This window comes from Puma concolor, chromosome A2 (assembly GCF_028749965.1).
Source record: "Puma concolor isolate L17-30 chromosome A2, mPumCon1.1.hap2, whole genome shotgun sequence".
NCBI classification, from domain to species: domain Eukaryota; kingdom Metazoa; phylum Chordata; class Mammalia; order Carnivora; family Felidae; genus Puma; species Puma concolor.
In genome coordinates, this window is record NC_141668.1 from 167,830,160 (window position 1) to 167,854,497 (window position 24,338).

General features: G+C 52.8%; 1 protein-coding gene across 3 annotated transcripts in view; it reads left to right on the plus strand.

The window, feature by feature from the left end:
* MLLT1 (MLLT1 super elongation complex subunit) overlaps window positions 1–24,338 on the plus strand; it is a 67,723-nt gene that overhangs the window by 25,158 nt on the left and 18,227 nt on the right. For 2 of the 3 annotated variants that reach the window (XM_086699329.1, XM_086699330.1), the window contains exons 4-5: window positions 20,695–20,838; window positions 24,174–24,299. In XM_086699329.1, the coding sequence (XP_086555455.1) occupies window positions 20,695–20,838; window positions 24,174–24,299 (270 nt within the window). The remainder of the gene's footprint in view (window positions 1–20,694; window positions 20,839–24,173; window positions 24,300–24,338) is intronic. The other variant, XM_086699331.1, reaches the window with a different exon arrangement.

Below are 24,338 nucleotides of genomic sequence, written 5' to 3' on the forward strand. Positions count from 1 at the left end.
GATCTCGCGGTCCATGAGTTCGAGCCCCGCGTCGGGCTCTGTGCTGACAGCTCGGAGCCCGGAGCCTGCTTCGGATTCTGTGTCTCCCTCTCTCTCTGCCCCTCCCCCACTTGCACTCTATCTCTCTCAAAAATAAATAAACATTAAAAATTGTTAAAAAAATCTCAGACTCCATTGCCAAATCTGAGGTTGTGAAGGTTTATCCCTATGCTTCCTTATATTACTTGTATAGTTTTACATCTTACATGTAGACAGTTGATTCGAGTCAATTTCTGTATGTGCCATGAGGTCGGGTCCAATTCATTCTTTTGAATGTGATTATTCATTTGTCCTGGCACCATTTGTTTAAGAGACTGTTGAGTTATCGCAGCCGTAGATGCTTGGGTTTCTTTCTGGACTCTCACTTGTACTTCATTGGTTTTTGTGTCCTTCTACTGGTGCCATCCGGTTTGGATTGTTGCAGCTTTGTGGGAAGTTTTGACATTAGGAAATGACAGTCCTCGAACTCTGTGGGGGTTTTGTTTATTTTTAAAAATTTTTCAACTTTTTTTTTTTTTTTTTTTTTTTTGAGAGACTGAGCACAAGAAGGGGAGGGGAAGAGAGTGAGGGAGACAGAATCCGTAGCGGGCTCCAGGCTCTATGCTGTCAGCGCAGAGCCTGACACGGGGCTTAAACCTACGAACTATGATGTGAAGTCAGACACTTAACCATCTGAGCCACCCAGGCTCCTCTTGTTTGCTTATTTTTTAATGTGGTTTTGGTTATTTGGGGCTTCTGCGGTTCTATATGAATTTGATACCTGGCTTTCCATTTTTGTAAAAAAGACCACGGGAATTTTGAGAAGCATTGCATTGAATCTGTAAGTCACTTTGGAGGTGTTACCTTTTTTTTTTTTTATGTTATTAAGTCTTCAAATGATGAATATGGGAAACCTTTCCATTTAATTAGATTTTTTTTTCATTTCTTTCAGCCATGTTTTGCACTTTTCCATATACAGTCCTTTACCTTCTTGGTCGAATTTATTCCTAGGCATTTTATGCTTTTACATATACTGTCGTCAGTGGAGTTGTTTTCCTAATTTTCTTTTTGGATTGTTTATCGATGGTATATAGAAACAACTGATTTTTGTGTGTTGATCTTGGACCCTGCAACTTTACTGAATCTGTTTATTTGTGTGTATGTGTGTGGCTTCTTTGGGATTTTCTATGTGTAAGATATCAACAGAGAGATAATTTTACTTCTTCCTTTCTCATTTGGAAACCTACCTCCTTTTTTCCCCTTTTTCTTGCCTTGTTGCTCTGACTAGGACTTGCCATTACAGTGTTCAAAGTAATGATGAAAGTGGTCATCCTTACCTTGTTCCTGATCTTACGTTTTAACACTTAAGAGTAAGTCTTCAGTCTTTTGCTATTGAGTATGCTGTCAGTGGTGGGTTTTTCATAAATGTCCTTTCCGGGTTTAGGAAGTCCCCTTCTAGTCCTAATTTACTGAGTGTTTTCATCATGAAAGGACATTACATTTTTTCCAACACTTTTTCTGTGTCTGCTGAGATCATGATGTGGGGTTGTTGTTTTTTTCCTTTGTTTTAATATGGCATATTACATTTTGATTGGTTTTCTTACATTAAACTGCCCTTGCATTCCTGGGATAAAAACCGTTTGGTTTATGTGTATAATCTTTTAAATGTGATACTGTATGCTAGTGGAAAATCCTTTGAGGATTTTATATTCACAAGGAATTTTGGTCTATAGTTTTCTTGTGGTGTCTTTGTCTGTCTTTGGTATCAGAGTAATGCCGGCTTCATAGAATATGTTAGGAAGTATTCCTTCCTCTTCTATTTTTGGAAGAGTTTGAGTGGAATTAGTGTTACTTCTTGGAATGTTTGGTAGAGTTTACCAGTAAAACCATCTGGTTCCAGACTTTTCCCTAATGACTAAAGGCATTGAGCATGTTTTCATATGCTTACTTTTCATTCCTCTAATGAGGTGTCTGTTCAGAGTATCTGCCATTTTTATAAATGTTGGGTTGTCTGTTTTCTTACTGAGTTTTTGGGATTTCTTTATATTTCTGGATATCATTCCTTTATGATTCTTTCTTTGCAGATATTTTTCCATCTGTGGCTTGCTTTCTCAGTCTTTCACCAGCATTGTGCAAAGAGTAGAAGGTCTTGATTTTGATGAAGCCATTTTATTGATTTTGTCTTTTCTGGTTTATGGTGTGTGTGTGTCTGCATCTGTGAAGTAATATTGATCATTTTAACCATTTTTATTAAGAAAAATTTTTTAACATTTATTTTTGAGAGAGACAGAGCGTGAGCTGGGGAGGGGCTGAGAGAGAGGGAGACACAGAATCCGAAGCAGGCTCCAGGCTCTGAGCTGTCAGCATGGAGCTTGGTGCGGGACCCGATCTCACGAACTGCCAGATCATGACCTGAGCCGAAGTCTGCCGCTTCACCGACTGGGCCACCCAGGCGCCCCTAACCATTTTTAAATGCACAATTCGGTGGCATGAGATACATGTACAATGCCGTGCAGCCATTACTACTGTTTCCAGAGCTTTCTGAGCATCGCAAATAAAACTGTCTCTGAAATAATCTCTTCTCCCCGCCTTCCCGGCCCCTGGCGACCTCTGTTCTACTTTCCGTCCATGAACTTGCCTACTGTAGGTTCCTCATACAAGTAGACTCATAGAGCGTTGGTCCTTTGGTGTTTGGCTCTCTTCACTGAGGATCGTGTTTTCAGGGTTCATCCACGTTGTAGTGTGTGACCGTGCCTCATTCCCTTGTACAGCTAAATAGTGTTATATCGTGTGGATACGCCTGCCACATTGTGCTTATCCATTTGTCTATCTGCAGACACTTGGGGTCCTTCCACATTTTAGCTGCTGTGAATGCTGCTGCTAGGAACAGGAGTATAGAAATACTTCTTTGAGATCCTGCCTTCAGTTCCTTTGGGTACATATCCAGAAGTGCAATTACTGACACATGGCAAATCTATTTTTAATATTTTGAGGAAACACCATGCTGTCTTCCACAACAGCTGTACTGTGGCGAGGTCGTCGAGTGCAACGGCCAAGAACGGATTCTTGAGATGCTGTAGGTGCAACTTAGTAAGTTTATGCAGGTCGCCCCGGGGTAGGAGCCATGGGCAGACAGAGCCGCGCTTTTGCGGTGGGAAGCTGTTGGTTGTCGCTCAGTGCTCGAGGGGGAGGGGACGTACCGGGAGTGTTAGGTCACGAGTGTTTTCTTCGACTTTCTACCTGCAAAACTACTTTCGCAAGATTTCTCTGGTGCTTGTCATTCAGTTCGACGTTAACTGTTGGTGAGATATACAGGCAGTCATGAGACCCTGTAAGAATGTAGCGACCGGCACGCATTTGATCCTTATCAGAACTATGCAGGCTAGAGGTTAGCCTGCCCGGCTAAAGGTGAACGTTTTCGTGCTGCCGTGCCCCGTCAGTACTGGGATTTTAACAGTCCAAGTCTTGCAGTCCACGAGCTCGGATGTCTTTGCTCTTGGGTCTTCAAGTTCTTTCAGCAGTGGCTTGTAGTTTTTATTGTACAAATCTTTTACCTCCTCGGCTAAGCTAATTCCTAAGTGTTTTAAGTTTTTTTTGATGCTATTTTAAGTGGATTTGTTTTCTTCATTTTGTTTACAGATTGTTCCTTGTTAGTGTATAGAAAGGCAGCTGGTTTTTTTGTGTTTGTTGATTTTGTATCCCTTAACTTTGCTAATTCATTTATTCTGACAGGGTTCTTGGTGGGGGGGGGGTTGTGGAACCGTAGGGTTTTCTGCATTGGAGTGTATCATCTGCCAACAGCGGAGTTCACTTTTTCCTTTCCAGCTAGGATGGCTTGGTTTTCTGTTTCTGTTGCCTCGTGCTCTGGCTGCAACTTGCCGCACTGTGTTAAATGCAAGTGCTGAAAGCTGGCCTCCTCGCCTCGTGACCGAAGAGGGAAAGCTCTCAGTCTTTCACCATTGACTGTGATGTTGGCTGTGGGTTTTCCATATGCAGCTTTGATCGTGTTGAGGTAGTCTCCTTCTGTTTCTAGTTTGCGGAGGTTTTTGTTTTCGTTTTAATCACACAAGGGTGTGGAATCGTCAAATACTCTTCCTGCATTTGGTGAGATGATCATGTGATTTGGGTTTTTTATAGTATTGCTACCCCTCGGCTGATTTTATCCCTAGGAAAACAAGTATTTAGTGATAACCTAGGCCAGGGGGCTGTGTTGGGCATTTTACACAGGAGCTCCCATGATCCTCGCAGAGCCCCGCGAAGGGGGAGGTCCCGTTTTACAGGCAGGAGATGAGAGAAGTTAACCTGCTCGGGGTTCCCCAGTGAGGACGTGGGAGAGCCCGGAGCCCTCTGCTCTCATCTTCCTCTGAGTTCGGGCTTCCCTCCTGGCCTTTCTCCTGGTTCACTGTTCTTCCGCTTTTCCGTGGTCCTTAACTGCCTGCGTTTATGGGTCTGATGTCTGTCTCTGCCGCTGGAATGTGCGCTCTTGAGGGCGGGGCCCCGTCGGTCGGTCGTGTTCTCTGCTGTGTGTTGACCTCCAGCACGGCGATGGCTCTGGGTCAGCGCTTGTGAAATGAGTGACCGAACGGACGGGTCAGACTGATTCTGGAGGGTGGCAAGACGCCTCGTGACGTGAGCGGTGAGTGTGTTGTGCGCCCCCCTACCTTTTCCAAAACCGAAGTGAAAGTCACAGAACGTAAAATCAGCCACTTGTAAGGGAACAGCTGAGTGGTGATCAGGGAATTCAGCGTTACGCAGCAGCCATCGCCATGCGCTCCCGAAACATTTTCTTCAGCCCAAACCGAAAACCTGTGTGCGTTTCCCGTTTGTTCCTCACGTGACCCTTCGTGCCTGGCCTCCTTCACTTAGAGTGCCATTTATGAGCTCATCCACATTGTACCGCGTGTCAGAATGTCGTGCTTTTTCACAGCTGAATAACTTTCCGCAACATGGAGCCGTCCATCCATTCATCTGCTCATGGGCATTTGAGCTGTTTCCGCCTCGTGGCCGCCGCGAATCGCCTGCTGCCACGAACACGTGTGTGTGTGCGCGCGCTTGTTCGGTCATCGGTTTCCGGTTCCTTCGGTATCTACCCAGGAGTGGAATTGCTGGGTCAGACCGTATTTCTGTGTTTGATTTTTTTTTCTTTGTTTTTCCCTCTCTCCTTTTCTTAAAGTTGTCTCCACGCCCGATGTCGGGCTTGAACACACAACCCTGGGATCAGGAGTCACATGCTCTTCCAGCCAAGCCAGCCAGGCAGCGCTCAATGCTCAGCTGTTTAAGGGACCACCAAACCGCTCTGTGCAGTTGCTGAATGGTTTTACGTTCCCACCAGCAGCGTATGAGGGTCCCACTTCTCCCTGCACCCTGCTGCCACGGCCTTCCTTTTTTTTTTTCCCGTTTATTAATCTTTTCCATCCTAGCCACCCCAGAGGGTGTGAAGTGGCATCTCGTGGTTGCTTTGAGTTGCGTTTCCCAGGTGACGAGCGATGCCAAGCATCTTTTCATGCTCTCGTTGGCCACTTGCCTATTTTTTTAAGAAACACCTACCCAAGTCTTTTCGCTCATTTTTTAATTGGGTAGTTTGTCTTTTCGTTGTTGAGTTGTGAGAATTTTGTGTGAATTCTGGATAGGCCCCTGTTTTTAAATGCCAACAGTTAAAGCACATTATGGGGCAGAGTGAATGGGTGACCTGAGTTCCCTGAGTTGGGAGCTTAAGTGATCCGGGGGGATCCAGATGGTTGCCCTCTGATCACATGTTGATCCAGAAGCCATTGGGAGCTGCGGTTGGTTTATTCCTTTGGAAAGTCAACTAGAGCGTTGGTTGTGGCCCAGGAGAACGTGCTAGTGCTGCCCCAGGACAGGGGACCTGGTTTAGACAGGGAAATCAGTTCCTAAGTGTCCTAGGGATCAAGAGAGTGGAGTTTTGCTGAAATGCTCCCTTTGTATCTGCATGTTGTTCTGGGAGTGGCCAGACGCGTTTGAAGCCCTTCTTGTCTCAGTGAGTGAATTATGTCCTGTACTGTGGCTGTCCAGTAAAATATTTAAGGCACCCATGTAGTTAAATTGTTTTTAGTAGCCACATTAAAAAAGGCCAAAAGAGAAATGGGTGAAATTAATTTTGATAATGTATTTTAGCCCACTGTATCTAAAACGTCATCTCAACATGCGATCAGTATTCTTTGTTTTGTTTTGTCTTTTAAGGTTTGTTTGTTTTTGAGAGAGTGCGAGTAGGGAAGGGGCAGAGAGAAGGGGGGTGGGTGGACGGCAGATCTGAAGTGGGCTCTGTGCTGGCATCAGCAAGCCCAATGTGGGTCTCGAACTCATGAGCTGTGAGATCATAACCCGAGCCGAAGTGTGGCAGTCAACTGACTGAGCCACCCAGTCACCCCAAACACGTAATCAGTATTCTTAAATCCCTGAGATACTTTGTATTCTTTTTTCATACAACCCTTTAAAATTTGGTGTATTACAGTTACTGAATCATCTCAATTTGGACGCTATATTTTATCAGAAAGATTTTTTAAAAGTTTATTTATTTTAAGAGAGAGTGTGCACGTGCACGAGCGGGGAAGGGGCAGAGAAAGAGGGAGAGAGAAAATCCCAGCCAGGCTCCATGCTGTCCGCGCAGAGCCCAACACGGAGCTCAATCCCACGAACTGTGAGACCACGGCCTGAGCCGAAATCCAGAATCGAACGCTCACCCGACTGAGCCACTCAGGTGCCCCTATTCAGAAAGACTTGATCTGTATTTAGATTCCATAAAATTCACATTCAAAGAAAGAAGCAGATTCACAAACTCAGGTTGCTCCAAACACACATAAAGATCTTTCACTAACAAGCGAGCATGGACTGTCTCATCATCCGGATTTTTTTTTTTTATAACTTTTAATTTTGAAGTAATTTGCAGAGTTGCAGAGGTTGTACAAAGAGTTCTCATGTACCTCATGCCCAGCTTCCCCTCATATTAACATTTTCCACGACCATGGCACACACAACAGTAATTTGAATTTACAGACTTTTATTCACAGACTTTATTTGGATTTCCCCATTTCCTAGTGTTCTTTTTCTGTTCTAGAATCTATTCAGGATCCTACATTGCATTTAGCATCATTGCCTCTTTTTCTCCTTCACTCTGTGACAAGTCCTCTGCTTTTGCTGGTCTTTTATGATCTTGACATTTTAATAATATTAAATTCTATCCAAAAATTAAAAATAAGTAAAAAATAAAAATATGCTAGCCTAGCATTTTGAAGAGTGCCCCTCAGCTTGGCTTGTGTGGTGTTTCCTCGTGATTAGGTGGGGTTGCATACTCTGCTACTTATTAGAAGCAAGTCCAGTCCAGGCCACACTCAGGCGGAGAGAAATTCAGCTTGGTATCCTGGCGGTGGTGGTTCAGACCACCATAGTAACATTGTTATAGCTGTTTGGGGGAGATTCTTTGCAACTGTGCAGATAACCTGTTTCTTTTCCAAGTGTCATCCCAACCGTTTCAAGTTCGGCATCCATCAGGGGTGTTCTGTGGGGATTTCTGTTTCCTTTATTTCTGAATTTATTAATTGGAATTTTTCTGTAAGGAAGAGTTGTCCCTTATCCCCCGTTTACAGATTTATTCACTCATTCATTTATTTCAGTGTGGATTCGTGGATATTTGGTTTTTTCCTTTGGATTATAATCGAGTCCCATTGTTATTCAAACTGTTCTTGTGGCCAATGGGACCTCCCTCAGGTGGGCCCTTGTGCCCTTTCGTTATGTTCCCATCATGGTTTTTGGGGTGATTTCTCACTTTCAGGCACCACAGGCTCATCCTGGGTCTCCCTGCCCCAGCCCTAGAATCAGCCATCTGTAAAGGAGTCCTGGTCCCTTTTATTAAAGAATGGTATGTAAAAGCCAAGATCTGGGAGTGAAGTGTGCTTTTTGCTGCTGTGATATCACTGCGTTTGGGCCTCTCCTGGGACAGAGCTGGGAAATGCACACATTTTACAGTTGATCCTTGAACAACACGGGTTTGAACTGTGTGGGTCCACTTCTGTGTGGATTGTTTTTAATAAATAACAGTACTGTAAACGTGTTTTTTAATGATTTTTTAAATAACATTTTCTTTTTCTAGCTTAATTTGTTGTTAAAGAATATAGTATATGGGACGCCTGAGTGGCTCAGTCGGTTGGGTGTCCCACTTGATTTCAGCTCAGGTGATGATCTCACAGTTGATGAGTTCGGGCCCTGTGTCGGGCTCTGTGCTGGCAGCATGGAGCCTACTTGGGATTCTCTCTCTCTTCCTCCTTCTCTCTCTCTCTGCCCCTTCCCCACTTGCTCTGTCTCTTAAAATAAATAAACATTAAAAAATAAAGAATACAGTATATAATAATACAGCATACAAAATATGTGTTTATCCTCCTTATGTTATTGATAAGGCTCCCATCAACAGTAGACTGTTCGTAGTTAAGTTTGGGGGAGTCAGAAGTTCCTAGGCAGGTTTTTGACTGCTGGCGGGGGCGGGAGGAGTTGGGCGCCCCAACCCCCGCATTGTTCTAGGGTCACCTGTGCTCACCACGCCCGCCTGCGTCACTTCTGCGTCTGTGTGGTATCACAGCGAACATCGGTTCATAGCGGGGCCTTCACCTCCAGTCCCGCACCAACAGGCTTTTTCTAGCATCCCTCCATTGCTCATCTTAACTTTCTCTGAAGGGAGAAACCCGACCCTCATCCTCTACCATGTATTTGCTTATTGTTGAACTCCAGCGGGCTGGGAAAGCAGTTTCCGAATTGCTGGCCGGGCCTCCTGGAAGAAGTACGTTTACCAGCCTGAGCACAGTGTTTATGTGGAATTCTTCCTGTCTTCGGCCTTCTGCTGCGTGGCTCAAACACACCGCTGCTTCCCACATCCTCGCCGATGCGGGTCTGTCGTACGTTTGGAATAGGGCGAGGCTCGTTGGTCACAGCCGACGTTGCACCCTGGGCCCCCTGCCCCTGCCCAGCTGTCCATCCTTGCTGTTTCAGTTGGTTTTCAGTGAAGTCACACCGGGTCTTGACATGTAGCCATCATCTACCGGAACAGCGCAGAACGGGGCCGTCCTCCCCCGTGGCCCCCCACGCCACCCCTTCGAAGTCAGCCCCCTGCCCCCACAGTCCCTTGTGGCCACTCACCCGTTTCGCATCCCTGTACTTTTGCCTTTTCCAGACTGCCGTGTAAACAGAACCGTCCAGTACGTAGCCCTCGGTGTCTGGGTTCCGTCACTTTGCAGAACTTAAGATTCACCCGCGTCATTGCCTGCGTGAGCGGCTCGTTCCTTTTTACCATGTGGACGCCCTGTGGTCCGCTTGTCCGTCCGCCGGGTGAAGGACGTCTCGGTCGTTCCCGGTTCTGGGTGATCGTGAGCAAGGTCTCCCTGAACGTTTGCGTCCAGGTTTTTGTGTGAACATAGGTTTTGGGCGCACGGGGGTCATGGTCCCAGCTCACGTGGGACGGCTGGTCGCACGGAGCAGGTGTGTCTCGGGGCTCCAGCGGTGCCCTCGCCTGCGCTGAGCATGGGTGCTTGTCTCTGCTTTCCGCGTGGATGGTGCTGTCCTGTCTCTCTTTTTAAAACGTAGCTTTATGGATTTATAATTCACAAAGCATACAATCCATCCCTTTAAAGTGTACACGGCATTGTTTTTAGCATTTGTGGAGTAGTGCAGCCATCACCACTAATTCCAGAACACTCCGTCCAAAAAGAAACTCTGTCCCCGTTAGCAGTCACTCCTCATCCTCCCTCCCTCCTTGGCAAACACCAGTGTACTTTTTATCTGCAGATTTGCCTATTTTGAGCCTTGCATGGCAGTGGAGTCATGCAGTCTGTGGCCTCTTCGGACCGGCATCTTTTATCCGGCCTGTTCTCGGAGCTCATCCCACTGTAGCACACACACCTCAGTGCCTCAGTCCTTATGGCTGGACATACTCCATTGTATGGATGGACTAGGTTTTGTTTATCTGTTTGCACTGTTAGCAATTCTGTGCACAAGTTTTTGCACAGATAAATGTTTGCACTTCTTTGGGGCATATACGTAGGAGTAGAATTGTGGATCTTAAGGTAATTCTGTTTAATTTTTTTTTAATATATTGTTTTAAATTTATTTATTTTGAGAGAGAGAGAGAGAGAGAGAGAGAGAGAGCAGGGGAGGGGCAGAGAGAGAGAGAATCCCAAGCAGGCTCTGCACTGCCAGCGCAGAGCCTGATGCAGGGCCAATCCCACGACCCTGGGATCATGACCCGAGCTGAAATCAAGAGTCGGATGCCCAACTGACTGAACCATCCAGGCGCCCCTCTGTTTAATGTTTTGAGGACCCGCCATGCCTTTTTCCACAGCAACCGCACCAGCTTACGTTCCCACCAGAGATGAATGGAGTCCTAGTTTCTCCCCATCCTCACCAACACTTTCTGTCTTTTTGATTCCAGCCATCCTAGTGGGTGTAGACTAGTATCTCATTAAGTTTTGATTTGCACTAGCCTGCTGGCTGATGACACTGAGCATCTTTTCATGTGTTTGCAATTCATATATTTCCCATGGTGAGTGTTTTGAACTTTAGAGGGGCTTTTTAAAAAATTGGGTTAGTTTCATTATTGTTGAGTTTTAAGGGTTCTTAATGTACTCTGGATACAAGTATCTTTGTCTTAATACTGCGAGGGCGTTCCGGCAGACGCGGTCAGAGAGAGCTGGGGGATGTGTAGGGAACGGCTTCCCTTAGGAAGCCAGACTTACTCTGAGGCTTGTGAGTGGGTAGGAGTCAGTGGGGTGGAAAGGACCGGGAGACCCCCTTCCAGGTTGAAAGTGGCGGCACGGTGGGGGGGAGCGTCAGGGGCGCTTGGGTTCGGAGGGGAGTCTGGGGTCAACTCAACCCAGGTACGCTGGGGAGCCACTGGAGTGTGCCAGCTGGGAGCAGGAGGTGTCACTCGCTTATAAAAAGGCCTCCCAGGCCTTTAGGGAGTGGGCGTGCCATCAGGGCCTCAGTGAAGCATCAGTCTTTCCGATCCCTCTGGCCACGGCTCCAGAATCCCCAGCAGAGTGCCCGTCTCATGCCTGTTCCGGACCGTTTTGTGGCGGCACAGTCACATCACAAAGCAGATGCGGTCCAACCTTTCCCGGAAGTAATTCAGTGGCTGCCAAACAGGAAGCACTTGTCTTCGTCCCAGAGGCAGGCGTTGGGGGCAGAGGGTGGACACTTGCAGTGTCTACGTGGGAGGGAGGCTCCGGGGCTTGGTCGTGGGCATGATGAGCAGGTGCTGGGGTGGGACTTGGGGGGCTGCTGCCCCTCCCTGAGCACGTGGCCCTCATACCCCTTCCTCTCTGGGCTAGGACCAGCTCTCGCGGGTTCCTTCAGCTGTGCCAGCTGGTGCCCCTGCAGTTTGCCTGCTCACGTCCGTGGCAGATTGACCTTGGCGTGGAGTTGTTTTGGTTTGGTTTTGAGTCATTAGCTGAGGCCAGCATTAGCTGGACTCTAGCTGTTCTAGATTTAAGGCATCGTTTGACGTTATTTCATTTTCCTTGGGAATTGTCTTAGATCTGGTTTTTTCGTTTTCAAATTCAAGCTGGTTCCATATTGGCAAAACTGAGAGGAGAGAAGAGAATTCAGTTGTGAAATGGGAACGAGTTTTCCTACGCCCAAAGCCACTGCTCTTTTCATTTCTCAGGCTCCACCCGCGTGGGGCCCGCCTGCGCCCTGTGGGTGTTTGTCAGGGAGGGAACACTGGCCCGGACACATTTGGGTTTTGAACGTGCAGCTTCACCGTTTCGTGGTGAGATGTGCCGTCACTGTAATCACACTCTCTGGTCCAGGAGGAGGAAAAGAAACGTACTAGGTGTGCGTGCTGACTGGAAGAGAAAGCTCGATTTTCAGAAGTGGCAAAGTGCGAGCGAGTTCATTTTGGTTATTGGCTGCTAGGGCCAGACATCCTCCCTGCCCTCGTCTCCACCCCACCCCCACAACAGGCTATTATTGGACAGTGAGTCCTGGCCTTCCCTAACCCTCCTGGGCTTTACTCAGATGCTAGTATCTGAGGTCACAGGAAGGGCATTTTGGTACATTTTATTAGGGAGTTTGTGTGGTTTTATTTGGAAGGGTTGGTTTTGTTTTAAAGTAAGTTAAAACACTGCTTACCAGCTTCCATGTAAGCCCTCAGAGGCATCTTCCTGGACACATCCTGGCCGACTTATGTTTTGGGGAGACAGCTGTGTAGGCACTATGGTAGGATTGGCGACGAGCTGGCGGGCAGTCCCAGGGCCAACGGGTCCTGTGCTCTCCCGCCCCTCCCCGTCTCTGGAGTGGAAAGGGCCTGGCCTGCAAACACCCTCTCCCGTAGGGCCAGGCTGGGCTTTGCCCACCTGCCCTGTTTCAGTTGAGGCTTGGTGGGTGAAAGTGTGCCTTGAGTGATTGGGTGGGGAACCCACATGCTCCCCACCCAGCTTGCCCCTTCTAGAGTCGCCACCGTCTTGGCCCCTTGGCCACACCTGGGTGGGCTTTCGGGGGGCTCCCCAGGGCTCCCCAGAGCCCCCTGTGGAGCCGGCTGCTGGTGGCTCCTCTGCAGGGGGACAGTTGGTTGGTTGATGCAGCCGAGGGGGCTGACCCTCGCTGGGGGATCGCTGAGGAGCCAGAACGGGAGGGACGTTGTGCCGGGAGACCTGGGGAAAGGTCAGGGGGCTGCTGAGTTGTGACAGGCTGCACGGATGCCAGCTGTGTGGCTTGGGTTGTCATTCCCTGCAGCATCCTTCTGTTCCTCCGTGTGGGACCCCAGAAGCACCTGTATTTCCTAGAGGGCGGTGTCTGGAGAGGGGCAGAGAAGCACCTCGAAAGAGCAGATGTGCTTAAGGAAAGGCTCAGCCTTACCCTTGGTCACCAGGAGGGACAGTCGACCCTCCTACTTGGCTCTCCCACCGGTGCCTTCTCCTGGGCTCCTTGAGAAGGGAGTGGAAGAATCGGCCTGGGGTCAGCTTCCCCCAGAATCTCTCCTGACTAATTAATGTGTTTCCTGTAAAGATGGGAGTCACATAACTGAGTCACTTGTGCTGCCGCCCCCCCAAAGTGAGGGTGGGGCACAGATGAGTAGGGTGGGACAGGCCGTAATGTCAACATTAGCACAGTCCTGCGCTCGCTCAGGGCCAAGCTGTGGGCTCCCCCAGCCTCGGTTCTGACTGAGACAGGTTGTCCTGTGTTTGTCGTGGCTGAGCAGTTCGGGGGAGGGTGGGCGGGGTCCCGGACTGGCCGGACCCACGGTCATTTCTCCCTCCTTTGTTCCAGAACCCTGTGGTGTTCTTTCGTCCTCTCATCGATGCTCAGAGAGGTGGGGTGGCTTGTCCAGGGTCACACAGGAAGTCAGAGCTGCTTTGGCACGCAGGAGGTCTTGGGCCTAGAAGTCCACGGTTTTCAGCCCTCATTGCACTGTTTTCCTTAAGCCTTTTAAAGTCATTTTTCTGCATCTTGCTGCAAGGGGGATGTGTGTGGCAGGCTAGGAATTGGAGTCCTCTCTCCAGTCTGTTCCCTTGAAGTTACCAACGTAAGCAATTAGTGAAGTCCTTCCAAAAACAGTTTTTTTTCTATGGGGTGTGTGCGTGTGCGTGAGTGTGTGAGAGAGAGGGAGAGAGAGAGGGAGGGAAGAAATCTCTGTGGACTTCCCACATCAGTACCCATAGCTTGACCTCGTTCTTTACGACAGCTGTGTGGCATTCCCCTTAGCTTAGACTGGCCATAATGTCCCCGACTTTTCCTGTTGAGGGACACTGGGCATCTCTAGGCCTCTCACTTCAGGAATGCCTCAGTGACCCTCCTTGAACATCTGGAATCTTGGAAGTGGACTTCCAGGTCTGGTGGTGTTTGCTTTCCAACATAGGTTCTCCACGGCGCCTCCCTGGCTGTCTTTACTGGACAGTGGGCAGTGTCTCCTGTCCCTGGGGGCTGGCAGCAGTCCCTGTGGGCTCACCATGGGGAACCAAGGGCTGGGCGTGGTGGAGCTGCGTCCACAGGAAGATGCCAGAGGCTGTGATGCATGGACTCGAGCGCCTGACCTTTGTGGGTTCCGTGTGGCCTTGGCAAATGATTAAAGGCCACTAAAGCTCAGTTTCCTGTCCTGACGTATGGCGAGAGCAGTGGCTCACTCCCGGAGCATTTGTGAGGATGACAGAAGGTGCTGGGTAAAGCCTGTGGTGCTGCGCCTGGCCCCAGGGAGGACTCGCTGAGTCGTGCCGCTGGCCGCCTGAAGCAGAGAGCGGGGCATTCACCCAGTGGTCAAAGAGGACCCCAGGGGTGGAGGGGTTCGTTGGTCTTCTCTGTGCTCCATGAGGGGCCCTGTCTGTATGCTAAAGCTTTTAATACTGGGGCGCCTGGGGGGGCTCAGTTGGCTAAACGTCCGACCTCGGCTCGCTTCATGTCTCGCCGTTCGTGGGTTCGAGCCCCGCGTCAGGCTCTGCGCTAACAGTCCAGAGCCCGGAGCCTGCGTTGGATTCTGCGTCTCCCTCTCCCTCTGCCCCTCCCCCCACTCACGCTGTCTCTCTTTCTCAAAAATAAATAAACATTAAAAAAAAGTCTTAGTACAGGAAACTTAAAACATACGCGGAAGTGGAGAGTAGCGAACCGCCCTACGCCAGCACTTACTTGAGTACAGTGCCCGTTTCGTCTTTGGCCGCGGGATTATTTTTTGAACAAAAATTTTTTTTAATGTTTATTTATTTTTGACACAGAGCATGAACGGGGGAGGGTCAGCGAGAGAGGGAGACACAGAATCGGAAGCAGGCTCCAGGCTCCGAGCTGTCAGCACAGAGCCCGACGCGGGGCTCGAACCCACGAACCGCAAGATTGTGACCTGAGCCGAAGTCAGTCGCTCAACCGACTGAGTCCCCCAGGCGCCCTGGGATTATTTTGAAACAAGTCCACGGCATCCTCTCTTTTCATTTGAAAGTATTTCAGTCTGTGTGTATGAAAGATAAGACTCTTGTAAAAGTGCCCTAACTGCAGTATCATCACGTTGGAAATTAATTAATAATTCTCAATATCAAGTATCCAATGTCAGAGCTTTCGTGTGATCACATGTATATATATTTTAATAATTTGTTCACATCAGGATTCAGACAAGGTCGGTGCTTCGCAATTGGTTGCTGCATTTCTTAAGCTTCTTTAAGTCTTTTCTTTCTCTGCCTTGCAAAGCATTCTGCACAGCTGTATGGTTTGCCCCGTCGGGATGTTGCTGACAGCAGCCCTGTAAACTGGCAGTTAGATACAGGGCCACGATCAGATTCAGGTTTAACGGTGTTTTGAATCCGGGGCCTTCTAACAGGGAGGTGGCAGGCAGGCCCCTAGAAGGAAGTGTGGGCAGGGCCAAGATGACAAGGACGTAGCCCCGAGGTCGTCCTCAGCTAGTGAGTTCTGGAACCCCGGGGGAGTGAGGGCCAGCTCCTCTTCTGGTCGCACACAGGGTCCTCCAGGGCTAGCTCTGCCGGCTGCAGAAGAGGGCGGGGCCCTGGAGACATCTCTGGGGAGGGTCCCAGGTGCTGGAGAGGCAGCAGCAGAAGCCGCAGGTGTGGGCGGCTGGCCCCAGGGCTGTGGGCCCATGCCCCCAGGCCTCCTGTGGCCTGGACTGCCCGAAAGCTGTGGACAGGTCCACGCGCCATCAGCTCTGGGCGCTGGCACCAGTTTGGCCAGTTCTTCTGGGTCTTAGTTTGCTGAGTCTGGAGAGAGACGCTGGCCTGCGGCCAGTATCCTGGGCGGTGGGTGGCCGCCCGTGGCCTGGGCCGAGAGCATTTGGGGCCGGCTTCAGCTGCCTTTGCTGAGAGAGACCCTCCACACGTAGGCAGGGTCTGGCTGGAAGGACAGGGATGTTACTCCTGGGACTGTGGGCCCAGCACACCTTGAACTTGGCTACTCCTCACTGAACATGCTGTGACTCTTGGAGGCATTTCCTCGCTGCCTGTGCCTCCCGAGAAGGAGGCTGGTTTCCCGGGGAGGGGGCGTCACCCTTTTGGAAGTTCCTAAGCTGCACCGGGCTGAGGTCTTACCAGAGGGAGCTCTGATCAGCCGTCGTCAGCGTGCTGTGACGTACACGTCAGCTGCCAGCCGCCGATCCCAGGTCAGTAGAGCAGGACACCCTCTGGGCACTCGGGGGAGGGCCCCTGCCCAGCCCAGATGCTGCGTGCCCAGCTCTGGGGAGTCGTTAAGCGTCCCTCCCGCTTTCCTCTGAGGGCCACGGCTTCCAGAGAGTACCGCCCACCCTGAGTGAGTCCTGGCTTACCGCTGACCAGCCAGCCGCGTGGCGCCAAGCAGGTTACCTGCGTTTCAGCTTCTTCATCTGTGAAATGGGGCCAGTGAGAGAACTTGTGCTTCGGGCTGGGACACAGTCATACATGTCAAATGCTTAGAAAAAGTGCCTGGCCGTGATAAATGTTGGGCACCCCCGCTCGGCACCAGGCCTTCGTCTCCTCTCCACCCCTTGAGTGCAGGATACGGGCAGCCTTTCAGTGTCCCTGGGAGCTCCCATTTTCCTGCTGGGGAGTCCTGTGGCTTCAGTTACCGTCTGTCTGTGGGTGTCCCAGGTGACCTCTTGCAGCCTGGATCTCTTTCTGATAAAAGCAACAGCTTCCCTGATCACTGAGACAATCAGCTGCTTTGTCTCATCAAATACTCCCCCTGGTACTTGAAGAAACCGAGGCTTAGGAGGACAGGCCTTGTGACCAAGGCCACGTGGCCAGTGAGAAGCGAGCCCCCGGCCCAGTCTGACCCTGTGCTCGCAGGGTCGTCCGAAGGTCGCTCACCTCCTGCTGGTGACCCGGAGGCCCCAAGCCACCCTCCCCTCCCTGACACGTCGTTCCCTTCGCCGAGTTCCTCCGCCAAGCGCGTGGCTTCGTGGCACTGTGTCCACTCACAGAAATTTCAGGAAACGACGAGACATCTATCGAGGCAGTCGGAGTGCTGTAGCAAGCCCCCCGTGGCCACCCCCTGGTTCCAGCACTTACCGCCTCTGACCTGCCACTGTCCTGCCTGTGTCATTTTGGAGCACGCCCCACACATCGTAACTTCCCGTGTCACTGTTTCAGAACGCGTCTGTAAAAGATGGGGACTGCTTTTTAATAAAATATCAGTGTCAGAACCTACACGTTGACCATCCCGTGACACCCGAGGGATTTTGTGAAAAGTTTGTTTTTCCGTTTGAATCAGGATGTAGACACGACCACCGTGTTGGGGCTCACGTGTTGGTAAGGGGCGGAGACGGGGAGCCTCCCTCTGCCGTTGCTCTTTTGTGCAGTTGACTTGTTGAAGAAACCAGGCCATTGGCCCTGTAGAGTCGGTATCGCCCGGCGTTTTGTGGCTTTTGTGCCGCGGCGTTCGTTACTGAGCACCATCCTCCGCTGCGTCTGTTCCCCGGGTTCACTCGAACCGGCATCTGGAGGTGAAGTCCTCCCCGAAAGGTGACGCATCAGTCTCATCTGTGGCCTGTGTGATGCTGGCCACAGTTGACGGACGGCTCCCCAGTCACTGACCCGCTAGGAGGTACAGAGCAGTGGTGCCCACGTCAGCTGGAGTGACCCACGTGGTCCGCCTCTCGCAGCTTCTGTGTTTACCTAGTGGAACAGGACAGATGTCTGATATGGTTTTTTTGTTTTGTTTTGTTTTGTTTTTTGGCTTCCTTTATCTGCCAGGTTCAAACCTCGCCCCTAGTGGTGGTGTCCTGCAGGCCAGAGGGTGTTGGCTTCCTGGGATGCAGATCTGGGCCCTTCCTTCCTTCCTTCCTTCCTTCCTTCCTTCCTTCCTTCCTTCCTTCCTTCCTCCCTCCCTCCCTCCCTCCCTCCCTCCCTCCCTCCCTCCCTCCCTCTTTTAAGTTTATTTATTTTGAGAGAGACAGACAGCATGAGTGGGAGAGGGGCAGAGAGAGGGAGAGAGAGAATCCCAAGCAGGCTCCATGCTGCCAGTGCAGAGCCTGATGTGGGGCTCAAACCCACAAAGCCGTGAGAGCATGACCTGAGCCGAAACCAAGAGCCAGACACTTAACCAATTGAGCCACCCAGGTGCCCGTGGGCTTGTTCTTGCTGAGCCCAGAACCCCCTGTAGACACCTCTGCCCCCGAGATGTGGCCAAGGTCCATCTCTCCGGTCACCTACTGCCACCACGGTCCCCCCTCCCCTCCCAGCTGCGGCCTTGTGGACTTGCAGGGCTCCGGAAGGACACTGTGGCCTGTGGGGCTTCTCCTCACCCCCTTCCTTCCCTGATCAACTCATAGCCACTCTCCACACCTGGCACAGCCTCCCCGGGGCCTTCCCGACCCTCCCCACCCACACTGTTGGGTCACACCCCACTCTTGTCTGTGTTAGTGTTTCAGTCTTTTGACAGAAATGGAGTGTCTTCCCTAGGCCAGCACCCGAGTGCGGGACCAGGGTCCCCACAGCCCCTGCCTCCAGTGGGTTCCCAGCTTGGTGGGGAGACATACCCACTGTGACAAGTACCTCCGTTAGGTTGGGCACAAAACAGTGCAGGCACAGAGGAGGGGGTCAGCTGCATTTGGGGGCTTTATGGGGGCCCTTTCTCTTCTTCAACAAGACGTCGGAAAGCAGCCGGCCGGTGTTCGTGGCCCAGAGATCCTCGCGGCTTCCCTGCATGTTCCTCCGGGATTGCTGAGCTCCCGACTAGGTAGGGAAAAGAGATGCTGGGCCTTTTTTCTTGTGCTTCGTGTGTGACTTGGGAAGGAAAGCTGTCCCTAGGCTGCCCTCCGCTCCACCTCATCACTCAGACCAGGTCACGTGTCTGCCTTGGGCCAGGAGAAGGCTTGCCAGGTGTGGTTTAGATGGGACCAGCTGGGGTAGAAACCACTCTTGCTGACCCCAAGGGCTGCTGGGGAGGAGGGGCAAGGCCAGTGTCCCCTCACTGGTTGGCACTGGCTTGGGAAGGCCTGTTTGCTTGTCTTCCCTGCACCAGGCTCAAGGCTCCCAAAAGGCAGCGTCTGCAACTCCCCTACTTGACAGGTGTGCCTTCTACCTTTGTGGCCTGAACGCAGGGCACAGCGGGGCCCCACTGGTGTCCCCTCTGTCCAGAAGTAAGCTCGGGGCCAGTCAGGTCCCCACTCCCACGTGCTGCCCGTTCATCAGAGCTCAAAAAGGCCCACAGGGCTTGCATGGCTCCTATAAACCGTGGCGCTGGCTGTGGAGACTGAGGGGGAAGGTGGGGTGGCCCGGGGCCCTGGCTGCAGTTGGAGCGGGGGGAGTGTAGGCTCAGCCCCCGTCTCTGCCCCCTTCTCTCCCCAGGGCTGTGGCCTGGCTGGTCTGGGTGGAAGGAAGAGGGCATGTGCACGGAGCCCCCCCTTCTTCACACCCCTGACTGCCGTGTCCTGGGTCTCCTCCCAGCTGCCGAGAGCTCCTCACCAGCAACCTGCACCCCTGGGCTTCTCTCCTGCTGGAGGGCTTGTAAAGCAATTGCGTATAATTCACATACCAGGAAATTCCCTTTGAAAGCATACAAATTCAGTGGTTTTAGGATATTCACAGTGTTGTGCAGCCATCACAGTTTTCTAATTCTAGAACATTCCCTGTCCCCAGGAAGCAACTGTGTCCCCATCAGTAGTCTTCCCCCAGCCCTCAGCACCCACGAACCCCCTTCCTGTCCGTGGATGAGCCTGTTCTGGACGTTTCACACACATGGGCTCACCCCCCGCGTGGCCTCTCGTGTCTGGTTCCCTCCCTGAGCATCGCGTGTTCGGGGTCCGTCCGCGGGGCGGCGGGTGTGGGTGCCTGGCTCCTGCTCGCGGCTGTGGTACTGCATTGTGTGGAGGGACCTCACTGTGTGTGTCCCTTCATCTGTTGGACACTTGGATTGCTTCCAGTTTTGAGTCCAGAGTAATGCTGTTCTGTGGACTTGGACGTACAAGTGTTTGCGTGAATGTATGTTTTCGCTTCTCTCAGCTGTATGTGAGGAGGGATACATGGGTCCCATCGTTGCTCGGCGTCGGATGTCTTGAGGAACCCCTGGACAGCTTTGCAGAGTGACCGCACTGGCAGTTGTGCGTTCCGGCCGCCGTGCCCAAGGGCACCGTTTTCTCCTCACCACTGCTTGCTGTTTTCCGTCTTTCAAGTAACTGCCGGCCTCGTAGGTGTGAGGGGCTATGTTGTGGTTTTGATTTGCGGCTCCCTGGTCGGTAGAGATGTTGAACAGCTCTCAGTGTGCTTGCTGGCCATCTGGATGTCTCTGGGGACATTTCCCTTCCAGGAAGGGAGCAGGGGCTGGAGGCCCTAGAATCAGGGGCCTCAGAGTCGGATCAGATCTTAGCACCGCCACCCGGCAGTCGTGTCTTCAGGCCTCAGTCTCTCCGTTGGTTGACGGGGGCCGCGAGGGTTGCAGGGGAAGGTGTGCGCCAGGCCGCACGTGCCATCAGCAGGAATGTTTCCATTGACCATCTGAGAACATCATTCTCGATCTGTGCTTCTGTTGTGGAGGCTGCTTTGCTGGGTCCAGTGCAAATAGGAAGTCGACTTCTTTCGGATAACGGAATGGATGAGAAGGAGGCACACAAGAGGGAAGCAGATAAGGGACCGGGAGAGAGAAACGGAGGCCTCGCGGAGGGCAAAGAAGGGCAGGGGCCGGTGGCGGGGAGCGTGCCTCGTGGCTGTCCCTGCAGCCTCCTGCCCGCCCTTCTGCGTGGCTGTGAGATGAACTTCCTTGTTTTCTTTGTTTAAGGAGGAGCCCAGGAAGGTTTGCTTCACCTATGACCTGTTCCTGAACCTGGAGGGCAACCCGCCCGTGAACCACCTGCGCTGTGAGAAGCTCACCTTCAACAATCCCACCATCGAGTTCCGGTACAAGCTCCTGATGGCTGGCGGGGTGAGTGTGCCCCTGCGCAGATGGATGCTGGGGACGCGCTGGCTGCTCGGTCGTGGCTCCCACGTGGCTCCTGACGTTGAGCAGCTTGGTGCCGGGGGTACCTCGGGGTCTCCCGGGCACGTGTCTCCGGCCTTGGCCGGGTGCCCGAGATTCAGAGGTGCAGTTTGCATCGGTGGCACCCGGCAGCACCGTGGGACCCGGGTGCCCCGAGCCTGTGCTGGGGCGTTGTCGCTGTGAGTGACCGGTCACTAGTTATCCCCATGGTTTCCTGGTTGACTGTGGTTAATTAGCATCTTCCTTCATGGGAAGGAGGGGTGGGAGGAGTGGGCGTGAGGCCAGTCTGTCAGCGTGGCGAGGCGTGGGAGCCAGCTGTTAACCGGATTGGCAAGGCTGTGCCGGGGCTGCGTCATCGGAGGGGAACAGCAGTGGCTCTCCGTGGGGTTCCCTGATGATGCGTGTGGCCTGGCAGTTTTGTCCTAGTGAAGCCAGACAAGTGGCAGCTCTCCAAGCCCGGGCCTCTTAGTGAGTGTGCGGGTGGTGGCCGAGCGCCGGGAGCACAGTGCAGAGCCGGAGGAGGGGTGCCTGAGGTGGAGGAGGAGGGGTGCTCGGCTGTAGGCTGGACTGTGTGTGCCGTGTGGCCGAAGGAGGGCCAGGCCAAGGACACGGGACATCCCAGAGCCACGTTTTAGTGACCCAGAATCACTGAGCATTTGCCTGGGTGCCAGCCGGGAGGGTTCGGCTCAGGAGGCCCACCTGCCCAGTGCACACAGGGAGTTTGGGCTGAGCTGCTGCTTTCGGCCTCTGAAGCAGTCCTTCGTCATTTATTCAGTTGGGTCTTCTGTAAGCTTTATTTAAAAAAAAAAAAGAAGGGAATCAGTTATTCATTGCAGAAAATTTGACTACGTTCTATCGCGTTCCTGCTAACAGATGAGTCTATGATTATAGTCTAGCATGTACTGGCTGATGGGAACAAACAGGCAGGCCTTGGAAGCAGTTTGCAGAGACATTTGTCCTGAACTTCGCCTGGGAGTTCTGGAAGGGGGAGGGGGTGCCTGGGTCGACAGTCTCCCCCAGCCCTGCTTGTCCACCTTCTTTCTGCTGCCAAACGTTTCCCCAAGCCCTTGCCACCCAGGGGTCCCACAGACAGCATTTCTGTGGGAGACAGACACGCAGGTCACATCTCACGGGCCTCCCAGAGCTCCAGGACCAAGGGGCCGTCCCCCTCCGTCCCCTGCGTAAGGAGCTTTTCTTTGCTAAGAAGAGATGAAGGCTCAGTGTGCATCACCAAAACATATAAAACTGGAGGGCGGAGGCGGCGGCAGGGGGAGAGGTTGGGAGCGCAGGTCTGGCTGGCCGTTTGGGAAGAAGGGCCGGTCCTGGAGGGAGGAGGGAGAGCGAGGCCCGTGTGCCACAGCACGGTGGTTTCTGCCAGGGGCTCTTCCCTCTTGTGGGGGCTGCCCAGAGAGCCGGTGGGTTGGTCAGGAACCTTCTCACCCTTGGGGGGCTGTGGGCTTCTGGGGCTTGCCCTGGGCTGACGGCAAAGCAGTGATCTCTGATCTTAGGAGCAGCCTGGGACTCTTGTGGGACAGTAGCTCCCACCACGTGACTTGGGGTCCTCGTGTGCTCTCCTGGAGTTGAGCATCCCCAGTGGGGCCGGCATCTGCCATCTTGCGGCAGATGACCGCAGACCCGCCCAGTCGTGGGTTGATGAGACCGGCCTTCCGTGCTGCCCCTCCACCGCGGTCACCCGGAACTGATTACCCGCCTGAGCGCCAGGCCCCTCCTCGGCGGTGACCCGACGGCCAGAGGCCAGCCTTGAGGAGGCGGCCGCCCGTCCCCTCGGCACTGGGTCTCATCCGGTGCCCCGTCGGCAGTTGAGCTGCACGGAAAGGAGCTCCTTCTGCGGCCGAGGGTCTGTATTTCCACCGGGTGTGCTGGGTCCTCGTGAAGCACCGCGGCGGAGGAGGAAGCAGACCCGCTAGTTCGCTTTGCCTGTTTTCGAAGTGCTGTTACAGAGCAGAGGGATAGGAGCCGCGTCAGGCCAGGAGGTGAACCTGAAGGGAGAGAGGGACCTGAACACGAGAGAGAGGGAGGAAACGAGAGTGAAGGAGCCCAGACCCGCGTGTGCTCCTGGCTCAGGGCGTCAGTCGCCTTTCTCTCTCACACGCGTCCTCGCGAGCCCGAGACCGGGGCTACTCAGCTGGGCTCTGGGCACCGTGGGTCATAGTGTTGCGGTCGGACAGGCTCTGAGGAGGAACTCAGGCCTCGGGCTGGGCTGCCTCGGGGTTGGGGGGCTGTGGGAGGGGATCACCCCCGTGTTCTCTGACACCAGCCTCCTCAGAGGAGAGGTTTGGCTCATCAGGGAATCAATCCCAGGCGTTCAAGGTTATCAATGGTGCTCGTGATACTGAGCTGAATGCTTTTTCCCCCCTTGCTTCCTTTTATGATTATTTTTTTTAACGTGTGCTGCGTTCTTCTGTTCTGTCTCGTCGCTCTCTGGAAGGCTGCCTCTGACTGTCTGGCTGCTAGCAGTGTTAAGTTGCAGTGTGTCAGTATTTGGACAACTTGCCCCCAAGCCTTCTCTCCTTCAGCAGGTGCGGCAGGAGCCCGGGATCCCGGGAGCACCTTCTGGCAGGACTCCAGGCCCTTCCTCCTCGCAGTTGGCTAACAGAGTGGGGCACTCGCTGCCCTCCCCCGCAGGCTCGTGCTGCGCCCACCCCCGTGCGGTTCTCTCCTGCCTCTGCCTCCCATGCTGCCAGTTCAGTCACCTTCTGCCTGCTTGACCGTGGAGGAGGGCTCGTCTCCCCACCCCCCACCCCCCACCCTGGAAACGCGGGACCCTGTGAAGTCCCCCGTACGCACGCCCATCAGAAGTTGCTCTCTCTGCCGCGCGGCTGCCCGGTGTGGGTATCTGGCTGGCCTCTCGCCTTTCCAAACCATGCTTCTGGTCCTTCTAAACCGCAGCGTGCCGGTCAGCTTGGGCCACGGTTGCCTTCTCGTGCTTCTCGGCACACTCCGCCGGTCTTCCTGGCCTCGCCCTCTGTCCACTGCGCTCGGGGCTCTCCTCCCAGAGGCCACGCGGCCACACCTGGGCCCAGCCATCCTGGGACCCCAGCTTCTCTTCACTCGCCACCTTGAGCCCGCTTTGCTCCGAGCACTCAGCACCCAGCCTCTCATGGAGGAAACGCCTTTGATTCTTTTGGACAAGTGACTCTCAATGCCCCCTTGCCCTTGTCCCAGAAGGCACCTCCCCCAGCCTCTGGCCGGACTCCTGCAGGCACACTTCCTCTTGCCTCCCTGCTCACTGATAACATCTGTCTCTTCTTTATCACTAGGTGATGGTAATGCCCGAAGGAGCAGAAACGGTGTCCAGGCCCAGCCCCGACTACCCCATGTTACCCACAATTCCACTCTCTGCCTTCTCTGACCCCAAGAAGACCAAACCGTCCCACGGCTCCAAGGTTAGTGAGGCGGAAGGCCCAGTCACGTGGGAGCACTGG